Source organism: Pimephales promelas, chromosome 3 (genome assembly GCF_988280905.1).
Source record: "Pimephales promelas chromosome 3, fPimPro1.hap1.1, whole genome shotgun sequence".
NCBI lineage: Eukaryota > Metazoa > Chordata > Actinopteri > Cypriniformes > Leuciscidae > Pimephales > Pimephales promelas.
This window is the reverse complement of record NC_142771.1, coordinates 6,430,352-6,448,276: the sequence shown is the minus strand read 5'-3', so window position 1 is coordinate 6,448,276 and position 17,925 is coordinate 6,430,352. Positions and strand designations below refer to the sequence as shown.

General features: G+C 37.9%; 1 protein-coding gene across 2 annotated transcripts in view; it reads right to left on the bottom strand.

Moving 5' to 3' along the window:
• shisa6a (shisa family member 6a) overlaps nucleotides 1–16,286 on the bottom strand; it is a 125,890-nt gene extending 109,604 nt beyond the window's left edge. The window contains exons 1-2 of one of the 2 annotated variants that reach the window (XM_039653186.2): nucleotides 15,638–16,286; nucleotides 14,006–14,800 (exon numbers count right to left, since the gene is read on the bottom strand). In XM_039653186.2, the coding sequence (XP_039509120.2) occupies nucleotides 14,006–14,550 (545 nt within the window). In that variant the 5' untranslated portion in view covers nucleotides 14,551–14,800; nucleotides 15,638–16,286. The remainder of the gene's footprint in view (nucleotides 1–14,005; nucleotides 14,801–15,637) is intronic. The other variant, XM_039653185.2, reaches the window with a different exon arrangement.
• Between the last annotated feature and the right edge of the window lie 1,639 nt (nucleotides 16,287–17,925).

Genomic DNA, 17,925 nt, shown 5'->3' with positions numbered 1-17,925 from the left:
TAGACAGCAACACACTCACAATGAAAATGGGCAAAGCAAAGAACGCAGAAGTATGGCTACAAGACTTTGTTAAGTGTGTGTTTAGTCACAAGTGTGTTGTGTTTAGTCTTTCATCTTCATTACCCATGAAAAGCTGGTAAACAGCCATAAGTTACACATCTCACTCACAACCTAAAAAAGCATGATTTCGTCGACTTTACGGATCAAAAAATATATTTTTATTGCTAATTATGAGCTGCACATTTCTGCTTTTAAAGCCTTTAAAGTGTACACTCTAAAAAATGCTGGGTTGTTTTAACCCACTTTTGGGTCAAATATGGACAAACCCAGCCATTGAGTTACATTTTTAAATTACATGTTTAACCCAATGTTTGAGTTTGCCCATATTTGACCCAAAATTGGGTTAAAACAACCCAGCATTTTTTAGAATGTATGGCTTTGTTTACATTTACATCTCATTTTTGCCTAAATAAAAGACCAAATACAAATAAAAACTAAGTCAATCAATCAAAATGATCTATGGTAAATAAAAATTTTCCAAAAAATTATTTTTCATAAGTATTTACAATCTTGTCAGCACACACACACACACACACAAACGCAGGTGATGCATCGCCACACAAACATCCTTCCCTGTTTCGGCGGATCCTCATCAAAAGCCATTCAATTGTCTGGAGTTAATATATGCAAGACGCTGCTAGAGGTAATTTGGGCCTGAGTGCTACCCTGTTTGCTCTAAAGACACATCCAAACACCAGCGTGAGATAATTACATCCTCACAAACACCCTGATGCCGCCTCTGGGGACACACAAGCACCATTTCTGAACAAATCAAGGCCAATTTCCCTCATTCCATCACCTGGATTGGGTTGAATGGTGAAACATATGGGGGCTTTAGAGACTAGAGCGCGAATTAGACACTTTAACTGCACACTTACTCAAACACACACTCAAACTCTGGTTGCATGTTTAAAATGCATTAAAAGCAGTGACTGAAACTGTGGCGCATTCGATTAGAGGTCCAAAGTGTACTTTGGCCACACTTTCCAATGAGTGAATTGACACAACTGCATTTAATTACACACTTTAAAACATGTTTGGTTGTTTAAACCCAAAGTTGGGTCAAATATGGACAAAAAATTAAAAATTTAAATATAAGACTTGGCCAACGGTTGGGTTTGTCCATATTTGACCCAACTTTGGCTTGAAACAACTCAGCATTTAGAGTGCACTAATACATTTTGAGGAAGCTTTTATTATTTATCTTAAGTTTTAAATGTAAATTCATGTTCCAGTTGACACATTTTTTCATGTTAAACAACAATAACTATTACTTATACTATCAAGAAAACAACAATAATAACCAATTTAGTTCTATTACATTAAAACAAATGTAATGTTGTTTATTCAAATGAAAGGATTTTCTCATCAAGTTAGTATTTTCTGAGCATCTAATCAAGAAAAACAACAATAAGTTGTTCATTTTCATTTGATTTGTTAACTGATGTTTAGCGGTTTTATTAGTTGTCTTATTTTCACAATACGTGTCCCGTGATGGTCACAAACATGGAGATGAAGGACTGTATCTTTTATTGCACCAATCCGATAGCGTATTAAAATATCTCTCACAGATAATGTTTTCAAGTCATTCGAGGTTTGATTGTGACGTGGCAAAGCAGTTATTTACTTTTTAATTCGTTTTCACAGTAACACGAATGCGGACCGATTTGTTGATGCGGAACGCGCCAGAAAACGAGAGGCGGGACTTATCGTGAATATTGTAATTGGCCATTGCGTCACCAATATGTGCCTTATATACAACAGTATTCTGCATAATTGGTTCCCACTAGAACTATGTGCATTTTAACGAGTTACAACTCAGCACACAAAATACGAAAACAAAAATAATTAAGTTTTGATGACGTTCACTAACAATCTTAATTATATTTCACAATTTTTTAAACCAGCTACAACAGCGCATGTGACTTTTCCAACCCGATCTCACGACCAAGTCGTACGAATTCGACGAATGATTAAAAAGTGGCTAATTCGGAACAATTCATACGACCTCACTCGTACGAATTAATACGATTTTGCTAAATCGTACATATTTTACGAATTGGCCAATTCGTATGAATTTGTACGAATGACCTACCCCTTACCCCGGCCCTAAACCTAACCATCACGTGGGTTTAGACAAATCGTACGAATTAGTACGAGTGAGGTCGTACGAATTAGTATGAATTAGACACTTTTTAATCCCTATTCATTCTTAGTGTCGGCGTGAAACGGAAGTTGAGATTGTCCTTTTTTCCTTGTCGTGACGTATATCCGAGTGAAACGGCTTCTGAAATTAGAAAAAAAAAATTTATGCCAGGGCTTGATTTCGTCCTTTGGGAATTGATTGGAGCGTTGTGAACAAAATGGAGGCAGATTTGAATTCGAGTCTCTGAGAGGCGGTTCACCGATAGCCGCACCCTCATCGGATCTGGCCGTACCCTTTCGCCATTCCACGTGACCGAAATAGAAGAGAGGTTGTTACGATGGAGGAGGGAAGGGTAATGTATTTGATTAAAGATTATAAGGGTACATGAATTTTTTAAAAATAATGAAGTGCACAGATAAATCATTTATAATGAACACTACAATATTACATATAAAAATTTGTCAAATTTAATTTTTTTAATTTAAGTTTAAATTTTTAAGTTTATCATGCTTCTATGTTCAAAAAACTAAATTATTTTCTACATATTCTCCACTGTTGCGGCTCCTTTCTTCCCGGTCTGTCAGTAACGCCCTGTTTAGTTCCTGTCTCTATAAAGCCCCTCCTTCTGAAAGCATAATGTGCTCTGATTGGTCGGCTGGAGCAGTGTGCTGTGATTGGTCAACCGTTAAGTGCGTGTTTTGGAAATGTCGCGCCCCTTACCATAACATTACTAACTAACTCTACTAACTATTAACTATAGCTCAACCAGGCCTCGTCCCTTTTTTCTGCATATGCCTTGGAATTATTCAAATGAGGAATACTGTGATGTTTTCGTTTCCAGAAGAAAACTCAAGACAACAATGAAGGCGTTTCAGGAGAAACAGAGACACTGATATAGAGAATAACTCCCGCTGGAGGGACTTTGTAACTTTGCAGAACTTAAGAGAAGTTAAGAGAGACTCTGCTTCACTGCAAAAAATAATAATAATTTTCTTACTTAGTATTTTTTGTCTTGTTCCCAGTCCAAAAATTTAAAATCCTTATATCAGGAAGCATTTACTAAATACCATAAGAAATTATATCTTGTTTTCAGAAAAAAAAAAAAAAAAAAGATTATTTGTTTAAAAACGAGCTAAATGATCTGCCAATGGGGTAAGAAAAATCATTTTAATTCAAATGGAAAACTAGAAAAATAATCTTACTTCGAATGGAAAACAAGATATTTTTCTTACCCCATTGGCACATAATTTAGCTTAGGTCATTTTACTTATCTAGTAAATGTTCTTGATATAATCATTTTTTAATAGATTTTGCGGTGGGGATTTCGGATGCCCCAATGCCTGGGATGAGAAGACCAACGCCTGTGAAGAGACGACTCAACGCCGGCAATATGTTATGGCGCCGTTTTATATATAATCAATATTTATATTTAATATTTATTTATAAACAATATGAATGTAAGCCAGAGGAGAACTGGCCCCCGACTGAGCCTGGGTTCTCCCAAGGTTTTTTTCTCCATCCAATCTGATGGAGTTTTGGTGCCTTGCCACTGTCGCCTTGCTTTTGCCTTGCTTAGTTGGGGTTATTTAATATATAATATTTAACAATATTATTGATCTGTGTTGTACTACTTTCATGTTATCACTGTGAAGCTGCTTTGATACAATCTGTATTGTGAAAAGCGCTATATAAATAAATGTGACTTGACTTGATATTTTGACACAAGCCTGTAACTTTAAACCCCTGGTGTCACCGCAGCATATTTCAAGATTTGTTATCACAACATATTTTCTTTTGTCAAATCAACTTTATAATAATTTATTTCGTTGAGATAACTTATTATTTTGAGTTTCTGATGATTAAATTAATCTCCTTCTTTGTATTAGCTCACTTTTTCCAGTTCAATCAACTTAAAATTAAGGCAACCCAGGTTACTTGCTTTTTTAAGTTAAACCAACAATATTTTTTACAGTGTAGTAATCACAACATTTTTCTTTTGTCAAATCAACTTAAATAATTTATTTCGTTCAGATAACATAGAATTTTGAGTTTCTGATGATTAAATTAATCTCCTTCATTGTATTAACTAACTTTTTCCAGTTGAATGAACTTAAAATTAAGGCAACCAGGTTACTTACTTTAAGTTAAACCATCAATATTTTTTTTACAGTGTGAACAGTGTCACTTTAGAATAAATTAATGATTTATGTTTTGTAATATTAGTGTCTTATTTTTAAAATATTTGTCTTATTTTTATATTGATTATGATTTTCCTCATCCAATTTTTTGAAGAGACGATGCCTCCTCGGAGGAAACAAGCCCGGGCCAAATGGGTCAATCAAAAGACGGGTTTATTTCCACAGCTTTCTTTTGAAGGCACTGCAATTGAGAACAACGGTGACAAAGTGCTCTGTCTGGGTAAAAACAGTCCTCCTCTTTACGTCAGAGCGAGCTCGGATTGCATCGGAGCGTGTTCCCGAGGAGACCGATCAATAAAAGCACTCGGATCACCCGCGGAGGCTTTGGAAACGCGGCCTCTGAAGGTCACCGGTGAATCTGCATGTGCTGAACACAGCTGCCACCTCTTTTAACCTCTTTTAACCTCTTCCTCTTTTCAACTGCAGCTCACGGAGACCTCGGATGCCATGGGGAGCTGGGAAATTATCCAAAACTCAGCTTTTTTTTTGCCCACTGAGACGCGTGGTTAATCGCGTCTTCCACTCAAACTGCTAATGTACGGCTGTCAGGTTATGGAGCGTAAAGCTTTATGCCAGCGACGTCACTGGTAAACCAGCTCCAGGCTATCTGATTGGCTGGAGTAAACACTCCCAGAGTGCTTTTTAGCGGATACAATAGGCATGTTTGAGTTTTCCCAGCGATGGGAGAGCCATGACAGTGACGTGAGGGTTTAAAACGCTCGACGGTCAAAACTAAATCATTATTTGCTTACAGTCCAAAGTGTGAAAACCAACTAAAGTCTTTTCAACAACTGCTAAAGCAGATGGAGTTGTTTCCACACACTGTAAAATGTTTCCACACACTGTAAAAAATTATTTTTACGGTAAAACGGTTAACGGTAAAAGACGAAAAATTGTTAATTGGTTAACAGAACCTTTTCCTATTTCCTTACTATATACGGTAAATAACTGTGATGGATCTAATGGTAACTTTCATGTAAAATTTACTGTAAAATACCGAAATTTTCTTCCATTCGGGGTCCAAACGGGTTGAAAGTCTAAATGTGAGTTTCAGCGCAGCTTCAACGCCTCGACGCGATCCCAGCCGAGGAATAAGAGTCTGATCTAGACAAACCATCAGTCGTTTTATAAAAAAAAACTAAACATTTACACACTTTTTAACAACAAATACTCGTCTTGCAAGTCCATGACTTTAACATTACGTAATCATGATGAAAAGTCACGCGTCATGTAGGCGGAAGTACCGACTTAGTGTTTACAAAGCGAAGTCAAATTCCATTAAAGGGGACATATCATGCAAAATCCACTTTTTTAGCCCTTAAATGCATTTTGTTGTATATTTGGAGTGTTTATAAGTACAGAAAAGATGAAATTATTCTCTTCAGGTGCTTCGTTTATATCTTTATATTCTGTTTTGGTCATATTTTTCAACCTGCTCAGATTTTTCTGTTCTCTATGAGGTTTTTTGATCTAAAGCGTCACCGTATTTGCAGCGGAACTAATAAGGACATCGACTACCGGCCCAACACTTCGAGCAATCCGCCATTATTATTTCTCGCTCCGATTTTGTAGTCCGAGCTCAATGATGCAGAAGTTACGAGAGGGCAAGTCAAAATGTTTGACTTGATTGACTTCGTCTGAATAAGAGGTAAATTCCTTCTATCATTGGAGACGACGAACAGAGCATTTCGATAAGCTGTAAATATCGTTAATAAAAATAAAGTACTTTACTTTCTTAAAACACATGGTGGTCGTGGTTTAGCAGTACCTTTGTCTTTCTTTGTTTTTGTTTTGAAGTAACGTTACACATCTGCAGTATTATTGTTCTTGAGTTTCATCAATGGTCATTTAGCTGCGTTGTTTTCTGATGCTTTTCTAAACGTATCATATTATCAATACAGATTGTTTGTGGTAAGATCAGACCGTAGTCATTTATCTTGTCAGTGTGCTTGTTTTAACAAGAGAAAAAGTCGACTTTCACTAATAACACAAAACAGTTAACTCACATTGTTCTGCAGGCTCGTCGTCGTTTTTATCGACTCGCTCGCTCGGGCTCGAATATGTAAGGCTTGATGGACAAGTCTTCTGTTGTTGACATCTTATTAACGTGTGAATAAAAATGTTCTTTGAAGGTATCGTATATAATCGTATATCTCTAATCAAACTACAAAAATGGCCGAACGGGGTGGAGTTGAACCGACCGTGAACTTATCGACCTGGAGAGCGGGCGGGGCGTGACGCATCTCCTTTTTATTTAAAGGGGCCGCTTTGAAACGGGTCGCTCACAGACGCACATCAGAAAAGGGGCTTGTGGAGCTATAATAATGAGGAATTCAGACCCAAGCATTGCAGTTATGTTTTATATAGACCACAACGGTATGATTTATATGTAAAAATGAATGATTTAAAAGCATGATATGTACCCTTTAAAAAAAGGTGAAACAATGTCAGACAATTTTGAAGTTGGAGGAGAAAATGAGATGAGTTTACCGCCTGACCTTTTCAACATGATTACGTAATGCGGGACGTGCAAGACGAGCATTTGTGGTTAAAAAGTATATATATTTTTTATAAAACGACTGATGGTTTGTCTAGATCGGACTCTTATTCCACCGTTGAAGCTGCACTGAAACTCACATTTGGACCTTCAACCCGTTGGACCCCATTGAAGTCCATTATATGGAGAAAAATCATGGATTGTTTTCCTCAAAAGCCTTGATTTATTTTAGACTGAAGAAGGAAAGACATGAACACCTTGGATGACGATTAGAAGTGAACTAATCCTTTAAATTTTACAAACAAAAACACATCTTACTGATCGACTGATTTATGTATGTATACTGCATGTAAATTCCAAGATCGTGATCATATATTCATGGCATTGAACTCTCATTAATTCATTATACTTTTATCCAAGTCAAGTTCGTCTTATTACCTGACTAGTGAATCTCTCAAGGACTTTCCTTTATTGTGCTGTTTTCTCCCAGAGGCTGTTCATTCCCTGGCCATTTCAGCAGGTGTCTAAAGCAGCACAGCGCCATCAATATTTAAACAAAGAGAGACAACACGCTGGGACACAACAGGGGGTTCTGGGTAGCTGAGAGATGGAGAGTCATCACACGGGGATGAAGAGATCGGACAGGACTGCAGCTGCTCGCCCAATCACATTCCTCATTATGTCATCACCACGAGAGAATCAGACGGCATTATGTTCAGAGACACGTCTCAATGTGTCACTCGGTACGACAGGTGAAAAACATGCAGGCTCTTTGATTCAACACATGTGTCTGTGTTGAAGGCGGAGAATAAACTCTTGGCTCGAGTAGAAAGCTAAACGCAAGTTGGTGAATCGAAATTTTCAGGTCATATTTCACTCAAGAAGTATATCGTGCGTAAAGAAAGTTACGTTTGTTTCTAGGGTGTTGTGAGATTTTGAGATTCCTGCTTATTTTTAAGACATTTAAGCACTATTTTCCCAAAAGAAATAGAAAAAATGAATGGTTTATAATGCTGGCCAATGATTAATCGCGATTAATCGCATCCAAAATAAAAGTTTGTGTTTACGTGATTTGTACAGGTTAACTCGAATAATTAGAATATGGTGCAAACGTTAATTTAGTTCAGTAATTTAACTTAAAAGATGAAACTAATATATTATACAGACTCATTACATGCAAAGTGAGATATTTCAAGCCTTTATTTGTTATAATTGTGATGATTATGGCTTACAGCTTATGAAAATCCCAAATTCAATTGTGAAAAAGGTTCTTATAAGCTGAAAGCCATAATCATCACAATTATAACAAATAAAGGCTTTAAATATCCCACTCTGCATGTAATGAGTCTGTATAATATATAAGTTTCACCTGTTAAGTTGAATTACTGAACTAAATGAATTTTTGCACAATATTCGAATTTTTCGAGTTTCACCTGTGTGTGTGTGCTGTCACTGTGTATAATTATTTTGTATATATAAATACCCACATATGGAAGCTTGTTTCCGCCACTTAATGAAAAATAAAAAAGGTAACTGCGAATTTTTATCTGACTTCAGACTGAATTCTGACATTTTTTCTCACAATTGCAAGTTTACATCTTGCAATTCTGACTTTATTTCTCAGAATTTTGAGATATGAAGTCAGAATTGCGTGATATAAAGTCGCAATTGCGTCATATAAAGTCAGAATTGCGTCATATAAAGTCAGAATTGCGAGATATAAAGTCAAAATTGCGTGTTATTAAGTCAGAATTGTGAGATATAAAGTCGCAATTGCGAGATATAAAGTCACAATTGATTGATATAAAGTCGCAATTGCGTGATATAAAGTCAGAATTGCGTGATAAAGTCAGAATTGCGAGATATAAAGTCAGAATTGATTGATATACAGTCGCAATTGCGTGATATAAAGTCAGAATTGCGTGATAAAGTCAGAATTGCGAGATATAAAGTCAGAATTGATTGATATTAAGTCGCAATTGCGTGATATAAAGTCAGAATTGCACGTTATAAAGTCAGAATTGCGAGATATAAAGTCAGAATTGATTGATATAAAGTCGCAATTGCGAGATATAAAGTCAGAATTGCGTGATAGTCAGAATTGCGAGATATAAAGTCAGAATTGTGAGATATAAAGTCAGAATTGCGAGATATAAAGTCAGAATTGTGAGATATAAAGTCAGAATTGCGTGATATAAAGTCAGAATTGCGAGATATAAAGTCAGAATTGTGTGATATAAAGTCAGAATTGCGTGATATAAAGTCAGAATTGCGAGATATAAAGTCAGAATTGGGTGATATAAAGTCAGAATTGCGAGATATAAAGTCGCAATTGCGTGTTATAAAGTCAGAATTGCGAGATATAAAGTCAGAATTGTGTTATATAAAGTCGCAATTGCGTGTTATAAAGTCAGAATTGCGAGATATAAAGTCGCAATTGCGTGTTATAAAGTCAGAATTGCGAGATATAAAGTCAGAATTGTGTTATATAAAGTCGCAATTGCGTGTTATAAAGTCAGAATTGTGAGATATAAAGTCAGAATTGCGAGATAAAGTCAGAATTGCGTGATATAAAGTCGCAATTGCGTGTTATAAAGTCAGAATTGCGAGATATAAAGTCAGAATTGTGTGATATAAAGTCGTAATTGCAAGATATAAAGTCAGAATTGCGTGATATAAAGTCGCAACTGCATATTATAGTCAGAATAGCGAGATATAAACTATTGTGAGGGGAAAAAGTCAGTCTTTGAGGAATTGTCAGCAATTGAGAGTTTATATCTCACAATTCTGACTTCATATCTCGCAATTGTGATATAAAAAGTCGCAATTATTTTATTTTTTTTATTCAGTGGCACAAACAAGCTTCCGTACACACATGCATATATTTTAAGGAAATATTTGCATGTGTATATACTATATATACAGTATATACACATAATTTATATTATATCTAAATATAAATATTTAATATATAAATCCCCATTAACCGTTGCCCAGCACTAATACTTTATTAAAATTACAACTAAATGTACTCTAGTTTAGTTTCTAACAAATTCTACGATGCAAACAATTTACTTTATACATTAGATTACAGTTAAAATAATATCTCACGTTGATGTTCGCATTAAAATAACGCGAGTTGAGAATCGCATTTGTGATATTCACCCAAGTAAAGCTTGGGGAAAATATAATTATATAACACAATAGCAGTTGGACTCTCTCAACACAAAAGAGTCGAAGTTGTCTCAAATTAAAACCCATTATCCATTTGAGCTAATCCATCTTTTACCCAGAATGAGGTCATTCGAATACTTTTGCCATCACTACTGTATATCACCAGTTTCATAACAGTATAAATTATGAGGTCAAACCACAACCTGCCCTTTATAGCTTTTATAGCTACATGAACTCCATATTTTTGTGATCAATTCATTAATGAACCAGCCAGAGACGAGAGACAGATCTTGTACGTCCCTCATTGACCGAGTCCTACAGAGACGTTCTGCTGAGAGAACCCGCATTTCATTTGCTTGTTCTTCAAACACACTAAAAAACACACACTACATCAAAAGCTTTCCAGCCCTGAGCTGTTTTACTACACATCTAAGCTGCTGGGTAAACACACACTCATCATATATTTAACTGTATTTTTGCTGCAAATCACCAGCCTCCACACACACACACACAGTGTAAACGAAGCAGAGCAGTTTCAAATGGTGCTGGTTAAAACAAATGTCCTGGAACATTCGGTAATACTTGAGCGAAACGTGTTGTCTCTATGAGGCACTGTGAGCAGCAGGGACGGTTTGTCGAGTAATGACGGAGAACGAGACTGATCTGAGATGGGATGAAGACATTTTTTTTCAAGGAAAATATGTCATTTTGGTGACAAGTTTTGAAGGATACAGTACAATGATTGACTACACTTTAAAGAAAAACTAGAGCAAGTAGAAGGAAAGCAAAATTAAAGTAAGCAAATTTAAGTTGTGACTCTCATTAAGACAATTTCAGGTTTTGGTTCACCCCAGAGTTCAATTCATAGACATATACACTAGACCTCACCTGGGGGTTCTAAGCATGCGTCAAAACCGCCGCCATCTTGGAACAGGGGTCTTGTCATAGGAAGTAGCTAGGTAACGCTGCTATCTCTGCCTTTACTTCGAATTCATTGATGGTGGCGGACTTTTGTGCAGCGTATGATGTTCACGGATGAAATCTGAACTAGGAAGAATGTTTTAAAAAAAAAAAAAAATTCTTTCTGGAATCAATGATAAATACATGTCTGACCGTTGGAACAAACCCAAAAAAAACCAAGAAAAATCGCATTCATGATGATTTATGGTGATTTTATTTGCGTTAGACCTGTGTCTACTACATTGACGCTGATGCATTAAAGTGGAGGGGCTCCCCTGTTTCAAGATGGCGGCTCTACTGACGCATTCGTTTCAATGAACTGCCGTAGCCAAGGTGAGGTCTAGTGTACATGTCTATGAGTTCAATTAAGTTATATTTTGAGTTAAAAAAAATAAATAAAATGTTTCTCAGAGTTGCACAATTCCAGCACAGGCCTATAAGCTTGTGCCATGTGGTGATGATGTGATTGCTTTCAGATTGCATGTAAAGGACCGATCAACCTGTGCCCTTGTTTGAGGACAGGAAGGAACTACATACACAATTACCTAAAGGATTATTAGGAACTCCATTCTAATAATGTGTTTGACCCCCTTTTACCTTCAGATCTGCCTTAATTCTACGTGGCATTGATTCAACCAGGTGCTGAAAGCATTCTTTAGAAATGTTGGCCCATATTGATAGGATAGCATCTTGCAGTTGACGGAGATTTGTGGGATGAAGCTCCCGTTCCACCACATCCCAAAGATGCTCTATTGGGTTGAGATCTGGAGACTGTGGCGGCCATTTTAGTACAGTCAACTCATTGACATGTTCAAGAAACCAATTTGAAATGATTCCAGCTTTGCGACATGGTGCATTATCCTGCTGGAAGTAGCCATCAGAGGATGGGGACATGGTGGCCATAAATGGATGGACATGATCAGAAACAATGCTCAGGTAGGCCGTGGCATTTAAACGATGCCCAATTGGCACTAAGGGGCCTAAAGTGTGCCAAGAAAACATCCCCCACACCATTACACCACCACCACCAGCCTGCACAGTGGTAACAAGGCATGATGGATCCATCTTCTCATTCTGTTTACACCAAATTCTGAATATCTCAACAGAAATCGGGACTCATCAGACCAAGTAACATTTTTCCAGTCTTCAACTGTCCAATTTTGGTGAGCTCTTGCAAATTGTAGCCTCTTTCTCCTATTTGTAGTGGAGATGAGTGGTACCCGGTGGGGTCTTCTGCTGTTGTAGTCCATCCGCCTCAAGGTTGTGCGTGTTGTGGCTACACAAATGCTTTGCTGAATACCTCGGTTGTAACGAGTGGTTATTTCAGTCAAAGTGTCTCTTCTATCAGCTTGAATCAGTCGGCCCATTCTCCTCTGACCTCTCACATCAACAAGGCATTTTCGCCCACAGGACTTCCCTTTTCACACCATTCTTTGTAAACCCTAGAAATGGTTCCCAGTAACTGAGCAGATGTAAAATAATCAGGCACCAACAACCATGCCACGCTCAAAATTGCTTAAATCCCCTTTCTTTCCCATTCTGACATTCAGTTTGGAGTTCAGGAGATTGTCTTGAGCAGGACCACACCCTGAATGCATTGAAGCAACTGCCATGTGATTGGTTGATTCGATAATTGCATTAATGAGAAATTGAACAGGTGAGTGTATGTATATATATATATATATATATATATCACTTAGAATTTTAAATAATAACAAAAAAATTTATATATTTCCAGGTTTGGAAAGACATGAGTAAATAACAACAGACTGCTCATTTTAAGTATGCTGCTCACAAGTGTCAAGCAGCTGTAGAGAATGCCAGTCTGTCTTCACAAATCCAATAAGCCTCATTGTGAGCACCAGTCAAACTCTTATCCGACTGTCTGAGCTTGACTCATATTTGGTACATGTATCAGTTCGATAAGAATAGAGCAATGTACCATCTTCAATACTCTCCACAGCTCTGCACAGGAGTGACTTCAGGCAAACAGCTATGTCTGTGTTGCTTCATTATTAATATGAGAATTCATTGTTCTCGGTTAACACTGCCTGACATAAATCTAATAAATAAACAATTCAGATAAAACATAGAACAGAATTTGACCTTGCTCTTTGAAATTTCTCCTCCTTTTCGACAATGACGAACCACAGGACTATAAATCTGTCTTATTGACAAACTGCACCACGAAGACCTAGTTCTGCTAGTACTACGACGCTTTCCAGTTGACCTCCATCTCAGCAGAAGACTAATGAAATCCAGAATCAATCCCTCCTAGACACAGATGAGTCCTAGATTTAATACAGTATGCAATTAACTATTAATATTCCATCTTAGCCCAGAACCCAGCGCTTAATTTGAGACCGCAAAGCTTTCACTCACGGTCTACTTTATGTACTGTATGCTCCAACTGAGATGTGTTTCATTCAGTCTCATGCACTATAAATGACATATTACGATATGTAGTCAGTGCTCTTTAAACTGTGTTGGTGTATAACACACCTTAAGAAGCTTTTTTTTCCACTATAAAGAAGAAGGAATTGAAAGGTTTAATCAACCCGGTCTCATCCCAAGACGTCATATAACTGACGTTTTGGGACGTCTTTTGACCATACGTCAATATTCGCCTTTTTAGAGCCCCCTTAAACGTCGGTAGATGAGGTTATGGGATCCTAACTCTACCCCAGACCTAAACCTAACCCTAAACCTAACCCATCACCTAACTGACGTTAAAGGTAAAGCGTCAGTTGTATGACGGCCCGGGATCGCCATCTACCAACGTTTAAGGGGGCCCTAAAAAGGCGGATATTGACGTATGGTCAAAAGACGTCAGATATATATGACTTTTTTGGGATGAGACTGTGTTGGTTTCATTGAGGTTGAAGATTCATGGAACCATTAACCTTCAATACTTATTTCTAGTGGTGCTTTAACCCAAAGTCAATTTCCAAAGAGTTTTCTCGGACTTACCTGTGGACGTTCATCTCTTGAGGCGGTCTGGTGGCTTTATCATAGGCCACTTTGGCAGAAATCCCCAGGATAATAATGAGCGTGATGACCCCGCAGGTGATGTAGACGGTGGTGTTGGTCTGGTCCAGCGCGGGGTCATACGTGTCCCCTGTGGGTGCCGGTGAGGGCGGCTGTGTTTTGATCCAGTCGGGCGTGTTGTAGTTGGTGCAGACTCTCTGATCCACTCGCTTGGCTTTCACGGGGCAGCAGAAGCGAAGAAAGCAGCTCCCGCAACAGTACCTGTGGTCGGTGTTGTTGCAGGCGAACTCTTTGTCGAACTGTCCGCTTACGTCGTAGTACCCTAGACAGATGTCGTGATCACCGATGATGGGCGCCTGGACTTGCGTGGTCCGTCGGGGAGCCACCGTTGGAGCAGCGGTGCTGTTGACCTCCTTCAATTTCGGGGGTCTCTTTGCAGGGGGTTTGCTCCTCTTGGTCGTGGATGCGCTCAGGACGCTCAACGGGTCTAGATAGACCAACAGAAGCAGGAGATGTCGTATCCCCATGGCTTCAGGTGGTGATGTGCGTTTCGCCTCGTTTTATGATGTCTTCAAACCGACCCTGACCTGCTTGTCACGCACTTTTGCGGGTCCTCCATTCTCCATCTCCGCGTAGCATCGTTTCAACAGTCCTCCTCCCTCAAGACTCTCATTCTTTAAGGCATGAGTGTGTCAAGACAACAACTGCGCAATGCACATTTCACCTTGAGTGAATGGAGAGAATAGGTTCTCAAACTTACTCAAACATTATCTTCATCTGAAAAAGAAATGTGAGACGGAAAATAATTAACAAAACACAATTTGACACAGTTTCCCTTCTCAGGTGATGTCTGAAACACTACAGCAGTGGTTTTCAATACTGGCTCTGACATATCTCTCTTAACCGATCATACTTAGTTCAGTTGGAGATCTGAAGCAGGTGTGATAAATACGGGGGACATACGAGGGTCTTCAGGACCCAAGGTTGAAAATCACTGCAGTCTACAAACATTTCAGCACCATGGACAGCACATATATCACTTCAGTTATGTTCTTGACAGAAAAAAAATCATGTTTTAACACATGAAGACTGTCAACGCTTACAATGCTATGAATCTATGCCATCATATGCTGCATAAAAGATAGAATTATTGTAAAAAACATCTAAACAAAGCTTCAGAGTTTACGCACATAAATATATAAGAATAAATACATTTAAAGGTAAATTAATTAAACACATTACGATATTAACATACAATAAAATGAATAATTTACTGTGGAAAAGGAAACAAACTTAATTCATTTCCCGTTCCCATTTACACAGATTCCCGTAAAGTAAACCTGCACGTGCTACATGTGGTAACATCCAAATTAACAGGTTTTAAAATCATTATTGAACAAGATCGAATCGACCTGACTACCCAGGGTGTCTCCAACAAAAGTCATTTTTTAAAGCCAGATCGGTTAGACGCGTTTTCACTTTTACAGTAAATTAAACCGAATAAATATTCACATTTTAAAACACAATCTCCTCATGTTACCTCCGACGTTCCACATACAGTCATGAAGAAGCTAAAAAGTGGATTTAACTCAGCAAAAAATGAGCAGAACTTACGCGTTTGGTGCGCTCGACTCCGGGATGTCCGTCACTGCGTCTCCGAACCGAACAGAGCTGAGGAAGAGGAAGAGAGAGAGAGAGAGAGAGAGAGAGAGAGAGAGAGAGAGAGAGAGAGAGAGAGAGAGAGAGAGAGAGAGAGAGAGATTCTCCTCCGCTCTGCCTCTGACCCACCCTCTCTCTCTCTCCCTCTCTCCCTCTCGGTGTACTTGTAAGCGTCAACAGCGAGTCAGGTAATTACAAACCCGTCTCGGGTAAACGCACGCCTGCTCATTCCTTCAGGCGTTCTTTAACAACCTACACTTCTCAACAACTGCATTAGTGTCATGGACAGCCTTTAAACACACACAAGACATGTTGGTGGACCAACATTCCTGTGAGAAAAACATGTTACTTAGAACTGTACTTTGCTTACATTACTTGTTCTCTATACGACATTGCAGGCAGTGAAAGGGCATAGCGGGAGTTTGTCTGCGTCTCTATTATTCTCTTACGAACAAGAGTATTTTTTTTTTCTTCAAGAAATAAGAGCTCTTTAAACTAAGATGGCCGATATGACCGTTAACTTTTGAATTTTGCGAGCGCGCGGATATCAGAGGCATGGACTAAAATAACCAAACAAACACTCGGATTTTGTACATTGATCTAACATTATCAGCTGTGAAATTTAAGAATTAACATTGTTCTAATTATCCAATATGTTTTGACACTATAAATCCCGGATGCCTGTAAAATATGTAAACTGAGTAGGAGGTATCAAAATACTACAGTAGGTAAACAACATGGTGTCATAGCCTAGGTCTGCAGTTTATTTCAAGTACCAGACACGGACTGACATGTAAAGTGGCTCAAAAAATGTGAAACGTGTTAGCTACATTGCCAGAATTGGCAACACTTTCATTATATAAAAATATATAATTTTTATTTTCTTTTTATCCTGTGATGAAGGATGAATGGAGCATTTTATGGCAGTTTTCAGGATATTCACTCTACCAGTTAACAACCCATAAAATCAAAATGATAGATTGTTAAAAGTGTTGTGAAACCCCTAACCCTCAGCCTTTTACAATTCCTAAAATCAGAAATGTCGTTCCTGTGCGAAGGAATAGTATTGGCACATCATGAAATCTGATTCTCGACTTGTTCAATATGCTGTACATAGAACTTCAGCTTAGATTGGATTTTATGCGATAACAGAATAATTAAAGACTTAAGAAGTCAGAAAGTTCAAGGAAAGATTACGAAACCCTAATCGTTATTGGGATGAGTCTCGAACATAGATGTTTTGGACAGCAATATTTTCAAAGGTAACGTTATGAGAAGAACCTTAAGATGAATTTCAGATCTTGCATTTTTGATGTCTAAAGGAGTGACATACAAGAAGAGATAAATAGAAAGAACTAATTAATAACCTTTCTATTAGGAATAATAATAGTTCACATGCTGTTAGTAGCAGATTGTAAAAGGAAGAATCTCTCTTTGTCTTTCCATCTCCATGAAACAAGAGTCCTTCCATGATCTTCTAATAATTATTAACTATTATATATCACTAAAACTTAAAAATACTAAAACATGTGATGGTATGTTTTAGTATGTGAATACTAAAACATGATTTTCTTGAAATGTACATTTTTACAAATCCATGTAGCCAGTAATAGAAAGTCTTTCAAATAATAGGGCTTTCATGTCTCTCAAAAGTAAAGTGAGGAAGTAATTTGCAGAGAGTGTTAAAACAGGAAGAGTTTGAGGAACCTGTCTGGATTTATGAGCTCTTTGGTTCGGAGGTTTGCAGACGAGTGCTGTATTCTGTCAATCAGCATGTAAGAGTATGACAGATGCCCAGTGGGAGGACAGATTGTCCATTAGATTTTAACTGCTCCCACCTCAGAACTGCGACCTCAGCAAAGAAAGAAAGAAAAAACTTTCCCTGACAGGTAACGTCAGCGCTGACATTGGCGTAGGAATTATGAGGCAGAGATTTCAGCTCTCAGAAAAGACGTAATTAATCACAGAGGAATATTCAGCTGTGAAGACGGGGCGTCCACACAAGCTGTTCCGACACGGGACCTCCTATAGATCTGCACACACCACTGGACTGTAAACATTTCAGCATGGATTATTATCGCTTGATTGATAAAGTGTGAATTGCTGATTTCAAACTCCACTCATGTTGGCGATATAACTTCTGATTAAAGCAATGAGTGCTATAATTTAGTGCACATCATTTAATTCCATTCATAATTGACCAGTGTTAGTTACATTTTGCAAACTAAAATTGAGAAGATCAG